We start from the raw sequence: 20,009 nt of genomic DNA on the forward strand, positions 1-20,009 counted from the left end.
TTCTTCTACACTTCCTTTGGGCGATGCCCTACGGAAGCTTCAGCAATTCCAGGAAGACTCGAGAATTGACAACGACTATCAAACTCTGCAACGAGCTGCTAAAATCCTCCGGAGTGACTGCAAAAAATGCAAACAAGATCAAGGAGATGTACGGGAGTGTGATATATCCTTCGATGCAGCTGACAAACTTGTTCCTGATTCATTATTCAACTTTTCTTCAATGCTCTTGTATGAAAAGCTCACAAAACCAGGAGAAAATTCGAAGCGAGTTGTTGTTGATGACCTGATGAAAGAGAAGGCACTCATTCTGTCGCAACAAATACTGCAGCATGCATGTGGTATGCCAACACCACTGAGTATTGCAACAGCTTACCACCTGTACAACCAGACCAGAAGCAAGGCATTGATCACCTTCAGCAACAGGCTACACCAGAGTATAAGCTATGATACTCTGCATCGCCAGCTGACATCTTTGAGTACTGATATCATGCTGCAGATGGAAGATGATGGCATTTATATTCCAGGTAACATGACACGAAATACAGGAAATTCCCATGTCTTTGCAATGGACAACCTCGACTGGAGGAAGAAAACTCTAGATGGCGGGAGCTTTCATGCAACAACTGCGATTGTAATCGAAAATGCCAAAGAGGGCATACACGAAGCCAAAAAAGTTGTTGCACCAAGGACATCAATTTCGAGAGCACGACGAAAAACACTGTCCCAAGTTCCGGACGAAACATTTCCCACAGGCATCATCACTACGAGGACAGACAAACATCAAGATCACTGCAAAACATCACTTCTCTGGAGAGCCTGGAAACTCAATCAGATGGCACTGCTAATGACATCTTACTGCTCTGGCGTCTTGGTCGTATAGCTGCCACATCTGAATTGCTTTCGGTGTCAGATGAAGATCTCGGAGAACTGCCTGGCTTGTCAGCATTTTGTGCTAAGCTGTCTGTTCACCATGACGCCAGCAAAATTGGCTACCAATCCTGATCCCAGCTTCTCCGACAGACCCGGCAGTACTTCGAGAAGAGATGCTAAGGATTGCTAAAATCTCAAAGGTTCTCGGGGACAAACATACCATAATCACAGGAGACCAAGCAACTTATGAAATGGCTCGGGCAATCAGAGACAAATATCCTGGAGAGTTTGGACATGTGGTGCTGTTGCTAGGGGGCTTCCACTTGGCACACAATTATCTGAAGGCAATATGCAAAATTATGAGGACTCGGGTGTGGAAGACATCCTGGTTGCATCGGGATTTTGCACAGCAGGTACAGCAAGAAAAGTATTTGGCGAAAAAGCCGACTACTACCAGTCATTGCATGCCATCCGGCTTTTGAGTGAAGCAATGTGGCGTCTCTATTGGGAGGCATTTGAATCCTGGACGTCAGAACAAGGAACGAGCCAATGGTCTGTTGCCATCGAGACAATTTTGAAAACTCTCCTTCAGAACCAAAGTGACAAAAGTGTTCTGCAACTACAAGTTGGAGAGGCCCGCCCACATCTGGAGGTACTGAAAGCACAACTGGCGAAATTTGAGGAGTCATTCGACAAATTTCCAACAGGCGTGTTTTGGAGGAACTTTTTGACGATGACAGATATCCTTCAAAGATTCATCTTCTATCAGAGGGAAGCGAACTGGAAGGGACATTTACACGAGTGTGCAAACATGCTTCCTTACCTTGCTGCAGCTGGGCATTACAAGTATGCCCAGCAATCATTGCCCCTGTACTTGGCTGAGATGAAAAACCTGTCCGATTCCGCACCAGATGTAGAAACACAGTTCATGGAGGGATCGTTCGTTGGAAGACACGCTGCAGGCGAGCACAATGGAGTTTCCCTAGATATGCTCCTGGAGCAAACTTTCAATGCTGATGCGAAAGAAGCAAGCGGACTGGACGGGATTACGCTCAACAAAGCTGCTCGAAGTAAATGGGTTTACACAAAACCTATCACTGCAAGTGTATCTGCCGAACTGAGGTCAATGCTGCATCTCAACAGCACGCAGCCACACCATGAGTCAGGTCCCAAGCGCGTAGCACATGATAATGAATTGGTCACTAAAATTGTAGCAGCCATTGAAGTGAATCCATACACATCAACTTCGATGAACCTCATCAATATAACCAGTGGAGAATGTGCAGATGACACCGTGAAAAATCACCTGACATCTGTGAAGGAGTTGGGAACAAAGGCCTTGAACGATGCTCTGGAAAGCAAGAAGTCTGCAACTGTCAAGGTAAACCTTCAAACCTTCCATACACAAAACCAGAAACCCAAAAAGACCAAGACAAAAGCTTCAGCTGGAAAAAGTGAAGAAGTCTCGGCGCTTCTGCGCATAACTCAAGTGATCGCAAGTGGAGGAGACGTTGATGTCATCAGTTTCATTGGTGACCACGAGTGTAGCAAAACACCCCCAGCTCTATTCACAGAAGATGGGGAAATGCGCTCTGGTACGAAGGCCAGTCTTGTCAAGGCAATCAAAGACGACACAGGAATTCAACCCACAGCCTGCCTTCCTGATGAGCATAAACAAACTGCAGTGGTTGTCGATGCCATGTACGTGGTACGCCAATGGTCGTTTCAAAAGGGCGAAACGTTTGGAGATGTTGCACATCGTTACAGCAGAAATTTGAGAAGTATCTTGCCTGCAACAACAGATGTGTTACATATTTGCTGTGACAGTTATTCCTCCAGCAGCATCAAAGCATTGGAAAGGCAGAAGAGGTATGACAAATCAACACGGGGAAAGACATACGAAGTCAAGGCACATTTTGAGACTCCAGATCCACAAGACTTCTTCGGGCTGTCCAAAAACAAATCAAAGCTACTAAACTTCCTTTGCGAAGAATGGAGCAAGTGGTGGTTCACTGATGGATCGGCTCAAGGGCCGACCAAAGTCTACCTTGGTGGAGGCTTCTGTGACAAAACGAAAACTCTGCTGATCACACCCAACAATGTACAACCTGTGACTGAACTGAACTCGACACAAGAAGAGGCATATACGCGGGTCTTCTTGCACGCGATACACAGTGCACAACATGACGGGATAGAAAGGGTTGTCATACATGCCAATGACACGGACATAACCGTATTGGCCATTTACTACTCCTCGAATCACCTGAACATCCTGCATGGGCTTTGGGTTCAAAATGCTCCACAAAGTTACTTGCCAATTCATGAGATAGCATTAAAGTTGGGAACACCACTGTGCCGAGCACTTCCGTTCATCCACAGCCTCAGCGGCAGGGATACAACTAGTTACCCGTATTTCACTGGCAAGAAAAATGGCTAGCATGCAGCAAAACTCTTGACGTCTCAGCTCTGGAGGCCTTTGCTGAGAATGAACAAGCATGCGAGCTATCGGACGTCGTAGTCACTCAAGCTCGAGAACTTCTCGTGGCTGTGTACAGCAACAAAAATGAGGACTTTTCTGCAAGCTCTCTCAGCAAGCTTAGAGCATTCAAGTTCCTCAACAACAAATCGACGCTGTTGAAGCTCCTGCCTCCTACAGAAGATTCTTTCCTTCAACACCTGAGGCGTGCTGCCCTTGCGACTATCATAGACAAGACCTCCCATGTGGCACAGCCAAGAGCTGTTTCAGTTGAGGACTACGGTTGGGTGCTCATGGATGACAAACCAGTGCCTGTCATGGTCACTCTTCCAACATGGCCGCAGCAAATGAAGAGTTTTGCTGCAAGTGCATCAAAGATTGCAGTCGAAACTGCTCCTGTGCAAAGAACGGAATCGCATGTTATGTCGGTTGCAGGTGCGGGGGATCAGCGGTGCGGTGCAGCCGGATACGCTCGGCTGACAGCGACGAATCTGAAATAGATGAACATTAGACAATGTATTCACACGTTTCTGAATGTTTTTGTGGTGTATGCGCAAAATTCTCTGGAGTAATGATGAAGCTTAGGAAGATACATTAATATGCTTATATTTTGATGCTTCCGCCGTCTTTTGCCATATTTTGTTATTGTCTGTTCCCCATTCTTGATCATGGGTGCTTTGTAGTGTAATTCTGATGGTATAATTGGATTCTTTGTGTATTAAAACATGGAAAACGAACTTTCATTCATGTTTCTATCTCAAATAGTTGCAAAGTTATGACAGTTTGTGTATTTTCGGATTTTGGTGGCGGCCATCTTGGATTTTGCCAAATATCTCACTTCCAGTAGGTTTTTTGCAAGGTTGTGCACCTAGATATTGATTCTATATACCTCTAGACTCCAATGGCACTGCACAACCTTTTACAGCAGGAGAAACACATTTTACCCCCTTGGCCCCCTGGGTAATAAGTGTTTCTTGAGGTTCATGGTACAGAAGAAGGGTCACACTACCACCAGGGTCATAAAACTCTCTCGGCTGTGAGCTGAGCATGCTAACCACTGCACCACGAAGCCCCTTCACACCTTACCGATCTCGGCGCCCATGTTGCATATCGTGGCCATGCCGGTGCAGGAGATGGAGTCCACGCCAGGCCCCAAATATTCAACAATTGCCCCGGTGCCGCCTTTAACTGTCAGAATTCCAGCGACCTTCAATATGATGTCTTTGGGTGATGTCCAACCGCTCAGCTCCCCGGTGAGCTTAACACCAATGACCTAGAGAGAAGGCATATTAACCTCTTGTAATTTCTGGCTTTCTCCTGGCTGCAAAAATAATGACAATGAATTTAACCCTTTGACTGTGGATTTCCTATAAGAAGACATCACCAAGCTACAGGAATGGAACAAAAAGTGGCTGCTACAGTTCAATGAAGTTTTAAGTCCTGTACCTTGGGAGGGGATATCCAGCACACCAATACCACATGGGAAACACTCCACTATCCACCACAGAGGCAGAGAAAGACCTGGGAGTGTATGTTACCAGGCTACCAGTGAAGGGATATCAAGCACACCAATACTACATGGGAAACACTCCACTATCCACCACAGAGGCAGAGAAAGACCTGGGAGTGTATGTTACCAGGCTACCAGTGAAGGGATATCCAGCACACCAATACCATATGGGAAACACTCCACTATCCACCACAGAGGCAGAGAAAGACCTGGGAGTGTATGTTACCAGGCTACCAGTGAAGGGATATCCAGCACACCAATACCACATGGGAAACACTCCACTATTCACCACAGAGGCAGAGAAAGACCTGGGAGTATATGTTACCAGGCTAGCAGTGAAGGGATATCCAGCACACCAATACCACATGGGAAACACTCCACTATCCACCACAAATGCTTGATTTTTCTCTTCCTCTTCCTCATCTCTTTTTTTCTCCTCCCCTTCCCCCTTTTTCTCTCTGCTTCTCTTCCTCTTTCCCTATATTCTCCTCCCTGTTCCCCACCTTGAGAATGGTCGTCCTGGGAGCCATGATGTTCGCCTGGTACTCCGGCAGCGTAAAGACTGGTGGATTTTTGTTCTTGTCGCGCACCACCGTGAAGCTGGCCCGGATCTCTTCGTCCATCACGGACACCCTGAGGCTGTGCACGGGCAGGGACTCGCGATCCAGGGGTGTCTCAGTGTATAGACTGCCTGGGAAGGGGTGAAGTCTGTATGGTATAAATACACAAAGAATGACCTCACATTGTTATATAGAAAGTCTCATTATTAAGGAAGCAAATATGAGTTTTCTGGGTCAAGTGTATGGTAATTATTCAGGGTTTTGTTAGGTTAGGTTAAGTTTAGGGTGTCTTTCAATATGAATTAACAAAGAATGGCCTCTCTTTGTTATATAGAAAGTCTCATTAATAAGGAAGCAAATGTGAGTTTTCTGAGTCAAGATGTATGGTAATTATTCAGGGCTTTGTTAGGTTAGTTTAAGTTTAGGGTGTCTTTCAATATGAATCAACAAAGAATGACCTCGGTAAATTTTAAGAATCACCACTCCACCCCCTCCACCACCCCAGCCCCCCCAATTCCCCAAGACAAGCCTGGGGAGCTGTGGGGAACCGGGGTATTGGGGGGGGGGAGCCCATATCACTGAAAAATGGCCTTCCAAAATTTCCCTAGAAAAATCCCTAAATCAGGAAAAATTCCCAAGTCTCAAAAGTAAGGAAAATCCCTACCGTATACTCACATGCGTGGGCTAATCGCTAACCAATCATACCATCGCTAACCACCCCAAAACAGCCCTGAGCCATGACTCAAGGTCATCCGGGACTCGGGCTGAACAGGCCTGGGCTATACCCGGCCCTCAGCACGGCAGCCGTTGGGCTGCGTGTTCTAAAAAACAAAAAATAACCACGCGTGGTGGACCTGGTCTCACATGCGTGGGCTAGTCGCTAACCAAGCATACCATCGCTAACCAAGCATACCATCGCTAACCAAGCGTACCATCGCTAACCAAGCGTACCATCGCTAACCAAGCGTACCATCGCTAACCAAGCATACCAACGCTAACCAAGCGTACCGTTGCTAACCAAGCGTACCGTCGCTAACCAAACGTTTGTAGAAAAAAAATATATGAAGACCTAGTGATGCTTCATACGGCAGGTAATGATTGCGAGCTCCCTTTAGGGAGCTGTGGTTTTGGTGGTCGTTAGCTCGATTAATCCCTGTAGGGAACAGTGGTTTTGGTGGTGGACGGCCAAATCACTGAAAAATGGGCTTTCAAAATGTCCCTACAAAAATCCCCAAAATCGGGAAAAATCCCTAGTCTCTAAAGAAAGGAAATTCCCTAACGTATACTCTTGTAATCTATTCCTATATAACGTAGCAGCCGCCGCAGCGGGTCTGTTGACGAGTGTAGGGCGTGTAATTGGATGGTCAGCGTAGTTGAACCCCCACCCCACCACCCCAATCGTAGTCGAGCAACTCTTGGGAAATGTCATGTTTCATAATTACATATGGTACAATACTGATGGTTAACCCATCCACTTCTTGTAAGATGATGCTAGATAATTTTTACCGAGTAGTTTAAGGTACAAAATAAAACAGATTTGTGACAGCTGTCATCCAGATCGAACTGACGCTCCTGCTGTTAACTGACGCGGGAGTGACCTACCGACTGCTACGTATGACCCTGGCCTCCATTTTACTCAAACTCCACTATAAGTATCGCGCATTGAACAATATCCGTTTGTTTTCTGACACGTGCTTGTCACACCATGTGACACATGACACGCCCGTGTCTTTGTTGGACCCGGTACTGGGATAGTAATCGGTCCTTTTGTCAACCTACATGCACACCAATAAAGAGGTTAAATACTCAGTAAACACTTACCGAAAGGTAAAGTAGACTGATATTTTGAGGGAGTGAGTGTCGGGCCTTCCATCCATTATGGTGGCTTGAAAACAACTGACTTCAGGAACCCACCGTTAGGTGCCGCCGCTGATACCCTCACGTAGTAATATTTTGCGATGTATTAGAAAATACAAATAGCTGTGGCATTAGTTGCTTTAATATAGAGAAAAAAAATAACGTAAAACTCTTAAAAGACCGTTTTTTTGTCCGAAATTGTTATAATCCATGCGCATTTTGGATATTACTGACTTAGGAACTAGTTTGTAGGGTGCACTACAAGGCAGGTATGAGGCTCAGTCTGTGTATAGAGGCGCTTGTGAAACAATAACAATGGACTTAGAAAATCCAAGCCACCTAACTCTATAATTAAAGAGGCTTGCCCCCCTGGCCCCTCCCCAAGGTAAAACGTATACGAAAATGCATTATAATGATAATTCTTTCACGTGCTAAATTACTACGAATATTGGTTTGGAGTGGTTATTCTTAAGTTTTGCCATGACGGTACTCACATTGTAATATAGAAAGTCTCATTACTAAGGAAGCAAATATGAGTTTTCTGAGTCAAGATGTATGGTAACTGTTGAAGGTTTTGTTAGGTTAGGTTGAGTTTAGGGTGTCTTTCAATATGAACCAACAAAGAATGACCTCACATTGTTATATAGAAAGTCTCATTAGTAAGGAAGCAAATATCAGTTTCCTGGGTCAAGTGTATGGTAATTATTCAGGGCTTTGTTAGGTTATGTTGAGTTTAGGGTGTCTTTCAATATGAATCAACAAAGAATGGCCTCTCTTTGTTATATAGAAAGTCTCATTAGTAAGGAGGCAAATATGAGTTTTCTGAGCAAAGATGTATGGTAACTGTTGAGGGTTTTGTTAGGTTAGGTTAAGTTTAGGGTGTCTTTCAATATGAATCAACAAAGAATGGCCTCTCTTTGTTATATAGAAAGTCTCATTAGTAAGGAAGCAAATATGAGTTTTCCGAGTCAAGATGTATGGTAACTGTTCAGGGTTTTGTTAGGTTAGGTTAAGTTTAGGGTGTCTTTCAATCAATGCCTCACAACAGCGTGCTCTAGTGATGTGTTTTCTTGAGGTATGAGATGCAGGTCAAGAGATAAGTTACTGTAATATGATCTCAGGGAAAACTTCAATGATATGTGGGAGGGAAAAAAGGCAGGTTTCCAGCTCTTTTTTTTCTCCTTCTTTAGTTCTTTATTCTGCTGCCTTTCCCTGCTCCTCCTCCTCCTCCTCCTACTACTACTACTTCCACTATAACTATGAACAATAACATTAATGCGTAAAACCTCCATACGAATCTCTTTCAAGAGTACAAGTAAATTCAGTCTTTCTCTACCTTCCTTGTTCATGGTGACGGCTGCCTCTGAGGTCTGGTGCAGGACGGTGTATCTCAGCTTGCCCAGGTCCCAGGCGTCAAGGTCCGTGGCCACAAGGTTGATGACCACCTGGCCGGGAGACCAGTTTTCCTCCACGTAAGCTTCGCAGAGCGTGTGATTGAACCTGCGACAGTAAAAATACATAATAAATAAAAAATGAATAAGTAAATATTGTAGATATATAAATAAACACAATAGCTTGATCACACCCAGAAGAGTGCAACAGATGGAAGACTGCATACGAGAACAAAAGGTAATCCTTGTGACGGTAAATGAGAGTGTCGAAGGGAAAATAAAAAATAAGAAAAAGTGATGTGGATGAAGGAAAATAAAAAGGTAACTAGAACGAGGTGGATGATAATGACAGTAAATGAGAGAACAAGGAAATGGATGAATGGGAGAGCAAAGCGGATGAAGAAGAAAAAAGTACAGTAGAGCCCCACTTAGCGCAAGATCAATTAGCACAAGACACCATCTACCAAGAAAAAAAATAATTAGCGCGAAAGCCTCAGTTAGCGCGAGCAGCCACCACGACTGAATTTTGAAAATTGCGCCAAGCCGCCATGATGCGCGGCATAAGCTGCGAGAGCCCTTACTTTACGCCATGTTGATACAGGGCAAGTGCTTTGTTTACGTTGTGGATGTGGGTACGGGCAACTGACCTTGGCCGTGAGTGACGCACACCAGGAAAATTTGGACTTGCCGGTTGTCCAAGCTGCCGCCAACGCGGTGGGAAAAAAAGGGCTCAGTGTGACACCAGGTTACGGTGAACCGACAACTCGCTCCCGGATGGGTGCACGGACGTTGCCAGTAGCCACAATGGTTAAAACAGCCAGTGTGACACACTGCCTTAAGGCAGCGAGGCCGCTGGCTGGGTGAGCGCCGGCGATGACGCCACCGGACTCCCAGCGAATCACAAGTGTGTTTACAGAGCCCAGCCAATCGTACGGTTTTTTTTTTTAATGTGAGTGATTATTTTGAGTAATTATCAAACCCAAAAGTCAGACCCACGTCTGCACCAAATAGTTTTTTTCATATTGGTTACTTCATTCAGTTAGCGCGGCCGCTTCATCCACCTAATTCTCGCGCTGAATGGGGCTCTACTGTAACTAGGACGAGGTGGATGACAATGACAGTAAACGAAAGGTCAAGGATGAATGGGAGAGTGATGCGGATGAAGAAAAAAAAAAAAAAAGAGAGAACCACCACAGCATTATTACACCACGCGGCAGAAAAAAAAATAATAATGAACAAAAATAAGAATGAGTAAATAAATACATCTGTAAATAAGAGCAAGAACACGGAGCGGTGAGGAGCAGGATTTTTTTTTCTATGCACTCTTTTTGTTGCCCTTGAGCCGTCTCCTTTGATGTAAAAAAAAAAAAAAAAAAAAAAAAAAAAAAAAATCACTCGGCGGGTGGTGATCGGAGGCCACACAGCTCTTGGCCTCCCGTTCTTTACACCTTTGTTGGGAGCAGTGTGTTGCTGTTGTCTTTGTTTTTGCCCTTGTAATAAAAAAGAGTCTATCAGTCTGGTCTGGCAACCTCATATATTACTAATGGTCAAAGAGCAAAGGTCACCCGTGGGTTCTCGAGGGACAGGTTCTCCCAGCAGGGACGGTTGGTCTGGGCAGGTGTAGGAGGAGGCGAGCATGGCATGTATCACAGCCGAGTCTCAGGTCGTGCACTTGACAACCTGCCGGGACCCCACTCGGCCAGCCTGATCTCGGGACCACACCACTCTGCAGCCAGTCACGGACAGCTCCTCCTCCGCCAGCCCATCCTTGCTGTGCCGGATGTCCCACCATTCCTGGAGAAAGGTTATGGCTGTCAGGCAACTCACCAGGCACCGGGTTTGACTCCCTTCTTCTATTTTTCTCCTTTATATCCATGTCTGCTCATCAAGGGTTTGGGTCTGTAGCATTTTTCTATCCTCCCTTGACCTGCTTTCATGGATCTCAGTGATAATAATAATATAATAATAATAATATTAATAATAATGATAATAATAATAAGTTTAATGACACCACAATCACCTCCCCAGTTCCTTGCAGACACAGGGCAAGGAGTCACAAATGAGCTCAGTTATTAAAACAAATTATGAACAGTAATGAACACATGAAAAATAACTCATGACAGAAAGGGTAGCAAATGACCCAGCTCTGGAATTACCCGTGGTTTCAGGTTAAAAAGGGTGTGATTCTATAGTTTGCTCACCATGACATTTATTCTTCCCTACAAGCCTCTTCTGTCCTACTGTCAACTGCCTAGCTGTTCTCCTGTAGGGGTGTTCTTGGCATACTGAGCTGGGCCGGACACTGACGGGGTTAAGCGACTGTCACTGTCACTCAGGATTTGCTACATGCACTGATGCCTGCTGTAAAGTGAGGATTCTGTAGACTTCTCCATCCTCTACCTATACTCTTTCACATGCCGACATACCTTGGAGCTGTTGGTGGACACTGTGTTGAGCTGCCTGAGGAGGTCCATGTGTGGGGGCACCTGTGGGGGGTGCAGGCCAACCTCCCCGTGTAAACATGTAAATATTACTCCTAAATATCTATCCGTTTCCACTTCTTCTCCCTCTATCTGTATAAATCCTCTTAGACTAGGCAACCTCATGAACGAACGATGACGCACATAGCTTGTGCGGCTGCCGAGGGCCAGTCATCATTTCGTCTCGATAGAGTTCGCATCACACGCTCCGTGTAAACCACAAAACCAGTAAAAGGACAATTTAAGCAAAGACTTTAACTCCAAACCTGCTAAACTTATATTGGTGGCAGCGATTACAAAGCGATTACAAAGGATTTCTCATAAAATAATCCTGGCCTACACAAAGCGCCTCAAATTACGTGGTGACTCCTTAGTGGCAACGACTCAGTGAACCAGTGTGAACTCAAGCACAACCTCTCTACAATTACGGGATTACTACACTCCCTATGAGACGACTACAAGCCCCATAGCTAGTACTTGCACCTACGTCATGTCACCACCTACATTGTATCACCAAAACAACAATCTGTGCCACCACTCAGCAAACGTCCGTAACCAGTCTACCCAAAAATCCCACCTCAATTAACGGGATTAACCCCTGCCGAACTCCCCCAACCCTGTATCTTCACAGTCACAAGAGGAGGAAGAGGAAGCCATATTCGTAGTGACAAGGTAGTAGCCGCGGCCAGGCAGCTCAATTCAAGTGCGTCAGCAGTCTGCGTCAGCGTGCCGTCAATCAAAACATCGGCAACACCCGCCCCCGGCTAGAGGAACACGCCGCACAATTTTGGTTTGTCACCTGCCCCATCACTAAAGTAAGACGAAACGTTGTTCCATATTTAGTACATGTACCGTCGAAACCCCCCACTTCAAATAACATTCTCACCCTCGTCTCCCATTCTCCACTAAATTACCCTAATATAATCGCCACTTCATTTGTTCTTAATCCCATACACGGATTACATTTAAATTCCTATCCCTACTCTCTTGTAATCCATACCGTTCGCCTTCAGCGCTCCTCCCCTCCCCGTTCACCAGCCCTACCCCTCTTTCGCCTGCGGCAGCCACGTCTTGCTGATCCCAGTGATATGTGTCGCCATCTGCACATCTGCTGATCCCAGTCATTTATGCCCTTGTACCGAACCAATCTTTCCTCAAGCGAACTCACGATTGCTTCACACCCAAGGTATCTTACCATTTCCTTACGGATTATCTACGAATCTTCCTATAAACTTCCCTTTAATCTTACTTAAATTTTCCCTTCCTATAATTTTCCTTATATACGTCCTAATATCTCCCCTACATTCCAGCTTGTGCCGGAGAGCAGAGAGAAGTGAGTTAAACCACATCTCCTGCGACCCAGTCTCCCCCCTCACCATACATCAGCCATACCATCCTGCTCTGGTCTCCTTACAAATGCATCGGACGCAGCTAAGTGACTCCCCCGTCTAACTCCCCATGTCCCAGGATCGAAAATTGGAAGAGGCTCTATCCTCTGACTTCAGCGGTTTAACGTTTGGTAATCCCCATCACACGGTCCTCCGTTCAGGAGCTGCTTATCCAAAACCTATTCCCCCAGCACCCCCATTACCTCCTGCAAAGAAGCTCCCCTCAGACTTTTCACCAGAGCCTTCCCAGACTACTTTCTCTTCCCAGACAGAACAGCACCAAAGTGACACAACCATGAGTGACAAACCTCGAAACGTCATTTTAAGGGGCGAGGATAAAAATCCAAAATATACGGGCTCAGAGGAGACCCCTGACCTCCTAACTCACCTTCAGAGGGTAGAGGATGCTTTTACCAAATTCCAATATACGAATGAAAAGGAGAAATTGGCCCACCTTTACGACAGCATCCACACGGGCCCTTGTCGGGCTCAATCCATTATAAAAAGTGACGCATTCAAGAAAGCCGAAACATATGATGAAGCGAAAGCAAATCTCATCAGCCATTTCGGCTCCACATGCAAACAGGGTGCCCTGTCAGTCTTGTTCCGCCTAGCGGCTACCTACCGTCCCAAAATAAAGGCTAATATTGCAGTGGATGACTGTTTAGGCGTCGCGGGTGGAGCCTTCACAGAGTTTGAAACCCAATTCCGTCACTCCCCGTGGACTACCGATGAGAAAATGAACCTTGAGGATGTGTGCCGCCTTTTCTCATACTTTATCTTTCTCCTCAATTGCACGGAGACACTCTTCAAAGAGTTACAAAAGGAAGAACCCCTACCAAAAGGTAGAACCCTTTTCAAACACATCAGTCCCCTGTCGGGACGAGAGCCACCAACAGAACCCACATCCTCAGCGGTGAGGGGCGTCAACATTCAGAGGGGGCGTCCCCAAAGTCGCTCCCCGGCCGGAGCTCAGACCCCTAGGAACCGCTCTGCCACACCCTGCGGCCGCCGCCCTTACAAAGAGGCAGGGGTCGCGGGCGTGGCTATAACACTCAATATTGTTACAACTGCAGAATCACAGGACACCATACACGTAATTGCTGGTACGGCAGCAACACCCAACAGTCAAATCAATATTGTTCCTACCATAAGACATCAGGCCATAACACCAATGATTGCCGCGCGAGGCCCCGGGGAGGTACCTCGTCGGGGGAAGCCTCGCGCGCCACGTCTCCCGCAATAACATAGGCTCAGGTACAAAATCACACCAGGTGTGTGGTATTCATACAACACCCCAACCCACACCTTTAAACAAACCAAGTACATCCACAGCTCATTTTGACATTGAAACCCAACCTACGGATGTTGAAACCACTACCATGAAACACCATCGCCTCGCTCTTTATCCCCAATCCTCCCTTGCCATGACTGTCCCTGCTCAGTGTAATGGTCACCAAATTAGTGTTTTCATGGACACAGGGGCATGTCCCAATATCATAAACATCGGAACATTGCGTGCCTTACATGCCGCACAGACTACCTGGGTATTGGAACCTCCTGCCTAAAATTAAGTGGACTAGATGACACATCATTTAAAGTAGTTGGACACACCCCCTTGTCTATCCAGTTGGCTAACTCACTGTCCCAGATTACAGCAACCTTTAATGTGTGTAATGGTTTGAATATCCCAGGTGATATTCTTTTGGGTCTTCAATCTATGCGGAACACTGCTTATCCCTAGCTCCAGCAGAAGATTGTGTTTACCAACATGAAACACCAATTAGGACACTCACGGCCCCAAAGCCATTATTGTGCACTTCTCCCTCCGCCGATGGAGAATATACTCATCTTTCTAGCGTGGCCCAGCGGTCACTGGTTGATAATTCATCTCCAGCAGTGCATGTTATTAAGGAACAAAGTGCATCATCCTCCAATACATTACCTCCTCTCCTCTTCTTCCTCTTCGCAAGAGCATTTAAGGGTCCACGGCGTTCTGGCGAATGACGTCACGTTAGAAGGACGTGGATCAGCTATGCTTCAAATGCGTCTTGCTGGTATAAGTGATGAATGTGAGGCTATCTGTATGAGTGAGAGCTTGAAGATGAAAGCCATGACTATGGAGGATGCACTTTGCAAAGTAGATAAAGATGGTCAAACCTTCCTAATAATGCACAACTCCTCCCCATACGTACGCAAGTTCCGTCAAGGGACATGCGTCGTTGACTTTGAAGTTCTACCTGAACGCATAGGTAGCGTACAGGAATCAGAGATCATCTCCCCCTCTGAGATCTTGCGGAGTGATCATCATAAACAAAACGTAAATGATTATCTAGCTACTCATCTCGAAGATCTGGCTTTTCCAGAAGCAAGGGAGAAATTGCACAACCTACTAGAGACATACCACTCCATTGTCAGTCTGCCGGATGATCCTATTGGATCCACAAATGTTTTAACACATACAATACCGGTTGATCCCAATACCAACCCCATCTATGTGCCTGCATACAGAACACCACACTCTCAAAGAGCTATCCTAGATACTGCAGTTAAAGACATGTTAGCATCAGGTATCATAGAACACACTACTTCTCCCATGAACTTTCCCATTTTCATTGTTAATAAGAAAAACGGCCAATTTCGGCCAGTTGTAGACTACAGGAAACTAAATGCTGTTTCGCACCCTCAAAGATACCCCTTACCTCACTTGCAGGATATTTTATGCAGCATGGGCACCAACAACAAGGTTTTCACGACCTTAGATTTAGCAAGTGGCTATTGGCAGGTAGACCTCGATGAGCATAGTAAACCGCTTACAGCCTTCTCTACCCCTTCGGGTCACTGGCAGTTTCAGAACTCCCTTTGAGTTAGTGGTGCGCCACTAACGTTCCAAAGGCTAGTCAACAAAGTCTTGCATGGCCTCCTTGGCAAACAGGTTTTCGCCTTTATAGATGACATCATCATAGTGTCACAGGATGTCGACTCACACATTACCTTACTACAAGAAGTATTTAATCGCCTTTACCAGGCAGGTCTAACTCTGCGTTTCCCAAAATGTCATTTTTTGCGTCCAAGCATCACATACTTAGGCCATGTACTAGATCAGAATGGTGTACATACGACTCCTGACAAAGTCAAGGCTATTTTTAACTATCCTGTGCCAACAGACGTGAAATCTGTCCGCTCCTTCCTAGGACTGTCCGGGTACTATCGATCCTTTATCAAGGACTATTCACGCATTGCAAGACCCCTCACTCAACTTTTGCGCAAAGACTCCACATTTACATGGGGGGCGGAACATCAGGAAGCTTTTGATTACCTTAGAACAACACTAACATCCCCGCCTGTCCTGGCCTACCCAGACCACACAAAAGACTTTTTCCTGTACACAGACGCTTGTGGCAAGGGCCTAGGAGCCGCTCTCATGCAATATGATGTTAGAAATAAATTACAACCTCTAGCATATGCAAGTCGCACGCTCAACAAAGCAGAATCAAACTACAGTACTACCCACCTTGAGGCCCTTGCGGTCGTGTGGGCATTACGTCATTTTCGTGACATCATTTATGGCTACAATATCCATGTCAGAACCGACCACGCAGCCGTGGTGGAATTATTCAATACTAAAACCCTCACGGGGAAATTGGCCCGATGGAGCCTCATTGTCCAAGACTTTAATCCCTCATTTGCTCATGTCCCTGGAGCAGTAAATCATGTAGCGGACGCCCTATCCAGAAATATCGGCGCGATAATGGACATGGATGTAGATCATTTTGATGACCCAAGTCGAACTCATGACCCAACTTTGAATGATTCCATACGCGCAGCGCAACAAACAGATAACTTCTGTCAACCCATCCTATACTATCTGCAGAGTGGCGACCCCAATTCCTTGCCAACGCTACCTGTACCCTTAACTGACTTTGATCTCAACGACGGCATCCTCGTCAGGAATACATACATCACAACTAAATACGGTCCGCATAGGGAAGTTACACAAATCGTCGTACCAGAAAGCCTAGTCTCTATGATCTTGCATAACATACATTCTTCCCCTCATGCAGGACATCCTGGAAAAGTAGAGCTTTGATGCAAGCCCGTTTGTTATATTATTGGCCACGTATGCGGCTCGACATCATTGATTACATCAACAACTGCCACACTTGTGCAGAAAATTATGGATCCATTACTCAGCAAGTCCCCATCAAAAGCTATCCCATACCTTTCGAGCCATGGGATACCATTGCTATTGACCTATTGAAATTACCCCAAACTACTGAAGGCCACAAATACCTATTGGTTGCCATTGATCATTTCAGTCGTTTCTCGGTTCTAGTTCCCATAGTGGACAAGCAAGCAACTACTGTGGCTAAAGCTCTCATTGATGAAGTCTTTTGTAAATATAACACCCCTAAAGTCCTCATCTCAGATAATGGCACAGAATTTAACAATAAAATCTTGGAGGCAATCTGCAGGGAATACCAAGTTGATAAGGTAAATACCATGGCTTATCATCCAGCTTCCAATGGCATGGTCGAGCGACACAATCGCAAAATCATTCAGACACTTCGCTCTCTGGTCGGTGATGTCTCAGTAACTTGGCACGAATGGATGCCTCAGGTAATGGCTTCTCTTAACTCATCTCTCCATAAATCAATAGGTGACACACCTCACTATGTCATTTTTGGCCAGGACCATCGATTGCCGTACTCATTCCTCCTCAAAGAGGACACACCCATCTATAATTTTGATGACTACGTTCGAGTCAGAGGGACAGACTTCCAGAAGATCTATAAACGGGTTACCTCCAACATCGAGGATAGCAAGGCTGCCATGAATGCGTCACAATGGAAATCAGCAACCGACAAATTATTGGTCATAGGGGACATTGTCTATTTAAAAATTCAGGAACCCAAAAACAAACTAGCACCTCGCTTTGAGGGACCATACCGCGTACTGGCCTACGACAAGGGGAATAAGGTCAAGATCCGCCACCTGACTACCTTGGAAACAAAGCTTGCACACCTAGACCACCTAAAACGCACTAACCGACCTTCTTCCTCAACCTGTGAGGCGTCGACCCCTGCGCCTGACGACCCTCTAACGACACCGACAAATACTCCAGGCCCAGCTGAGGTGGACACTACCAACGACTACAGGAAGAAACTAAGATCATACACATCTGCAAACTGATGCATTTGTACGGAGAACCATCTTCATCCCTTAGTGTCCCTTCTCTTCTCTCACACCTTTTTTTTTTACCTTATCCATCCACTAACCACTTTCTATTCTCTCACCCAGTTGCGATGCTACTCCCTTGCCTATGTGTCTTGGGAGGTGTTCTCCTGGTCCTCCCCACAAATGCCACGAAGCAGCCCTCATATGAACAACACCTACGTGTGGGGGCAATCGTGGAGCCAGACGGCCCCGTGATGGTGGTGGAGGACGTGGTCGATGTCCGCATTACCCTATGCGATTTTCAAAAGCTGGAGCGACTCCATATACCCCAGTTCCGGCGCCAGATCCGGCAAGCGGAAGCGGTTCTCCAGCAGACATCGGACACAGTTCATAAACTAAACCATCCACTCACGCTGACATATTTCTCTACTCATGCTATCTTTCCTAAATATCCAACAATCATTTGATAGTCTGCTAGAATGGACCCCTTTTTCAACTTACCTTAAAACACCAGTAGCCCACGCCAGGTCCAAGCGTGGTCTCATCGACATTGGTGGGAGATTGTTAAAAGGCCTCATTGGTACAGCTACAGAAGCCGATGTTGCTGAAGTTCACGATCAGTTAGACAAATGGGGTACTATTTTGAATAACCAGGCCATTGTTCTCAGTTCCCAAAACAAAGCTATTGAGACGGTTGTTAGGACTCAAAAAGTTATCATAGACCGCCTCAACAACTTCACATCCCTCATAACCCAGCTTCAGCAGGTCCAACACCAGTACTTATTGGCTCACCATTTGGCTTTAATGGCAGCAAACCTCAGAGCTGTCTACCTTGCAATCACAAATTTTAAATTAGCACTGCAGGACACATTTACACTGCTCAGAGACGTGTTAGATGGTGTTGTAACCCCTTCCCTTCTCACCCCTACCGAACTTATGCATGTCATTGATTGGGCCAGAACAGAAAAAGGCTTAACTCCTGTTTTCAGTGAGACCCAGGTTCAATATTATTATCCCTACATGGAGGCAACATTGACTACAGATGGTATCTTAGTGCATATACCCTTTAGGTCGCCAGATATGTTCACTATCTATCACATTCATCCATTCCCTACAGTTGTCAATTCTTCCATCTACCAACTATCTACATCTCATACCACTCTCTTGGTTTCATCAGATTTCATGCACATTGCTTTTCCAGCTGACTTTCATGATTGCCATATCACCCGATTCCAGATGTACCTTTGCCCTGCTTATCAGTACGTCTTTTTGCCTACCAGCAATTATCCTTGTGAGATGGGTCTAGTTAGAAACTCCCCAATTGAATCTCTGTGTGTTTTCACCCCAGTCGAGGATACCACCATCTTCCACCTTAGAGTGAAACCCTGGCGGTACTTCTATTTCCATCATTCCAATGCTCTTACAGTCACTTGCCCTGGATCCCGACCTAGCAACACCGCTGTCCACGGCTCCTTTGTCATCTTGGAGGCCTGCAGTCTCACATCCCACAACCTGACAACTAAACAATCTAACCATCTATTGCTCAACCAAACCTTTCATACCTACAACCTCAAACCCTTCAACTTGCCGGCACCAACAACTCCCCTACAACTCAAACCCTTACACCCACTAGGAGACACCTTACCCAAACTCATTGCACCAAACATCACCCTACAACCCATCTCATCTCTCACCATATGGCCAGACCTTCGCCTCGACACTGTATACCCCATCCTCGCGTCACTGACTACAGTACTCACGCTCACTGTGATCCTAGCTACCATACTCATTTGTGTCTTCCACCGCCGCTACGCCTTCCTGCGTCGAGCCATCCTCCAGCGCACCTTACAGCCAGCAACGGCATAGACCATGTTCCCATTGTCCTATAATATCTTTTTCTCCTTGAGCCTTCCCTTCATATGCCATTTATCCCTAACCCGAGGACAGGATAATTTCTTTACAATAACTAAATAACATGCAAGTCCTCTGTGATATGTATCTATTTGCCATTTCTATATACACCTATATATCCATATACCACCATTTTTTTTTGTTTCCATATTTTAACTTAACTAAACCATGTATGTATAACCATACCATTTAATACATGATCATGATAGTATTTTCTATTATATATTATTTCTCATATTATATTTCGTTAATAGCTCATTTTCCCGGGAGTTTAGATATTAGGATTTTTTTTTTTGTGCACTTGTCTTTATTTGTTTATACACCATTACTCTAGGTAATGTACCCATGTGACAATTGTTTAACTTACATTTAACTGCTATTTGTCCCT

General features: G+C 45.6%; 2 protein-coding genes across 2 annotated transcripts; one reads left to right on the forward strand and one right to left on the reverse strand.

The window, feature by feature from the left end:
* Positions 1-4,421: 4,421 nt before the first annotated feature.
* Positions 4,422-11,175, reverse strand: LOC126989432 (neural-cadherin-like). The gene is made up of 5 exons (XM_050848029.1): positions 11,091-11,175; positions 10,230-10,458; positions 8,610-8,773; positions 5,360-5,547; positions 4,422-4,619 (listed from the first exon to the last, which is right to left on the reverse strand). The coding sequence occupies exons 2-5, from the start codon at positions 10,454-10,456 to the stop codon at positions 4,422-4,424; spliced, it is 777 nt and encodes a 258-aa protein (XP_050703986.1). The 5' UTR covers positions 10,457-10,458; positions 11,091-11,175.
* A 9-nt stretch (positions 11,176-11,184) lies between these two features.
* Positions 11,185-19,630, forward strand: LOC126989433 (uncharacterized). The gene is made up of 2 exons (XM_050848030.1): positions 11,185-11,934; positions 17,834-19,630. Exon 2 carries the CDS (start codon positions 18,143-18,145, stop codon positions 19,574-19,576), a length of 1,434 nt encoding a protein of 477 aa, XP_050703987.1. The 5' UTR covers positions 11,185-11,934; positions 17,834-18,142; the 3' UTR covers positions 19,577-19,630.
* Positions 19,631-20,009: the final 379 nt, after the last annotated feature.

This window comes from Eriocheir sinensis, unplaced genomic scaffold, assembly GCF_024679095.1.
Source record: "Eriocheir sinensis breed Jianghai 21 unplaced genomic scaffold, ASM2467909v1 Scaffold1170, whole genome shotgun sequence".
In the NCBI taxonomy this organism is placed as follows: domain Eukaryota; kingdom Metazoa; phylum Arthropoda; class Malacostraca; order Decapoda; family Varunidae; genus Eriocheir; species Eriocheir sinensis.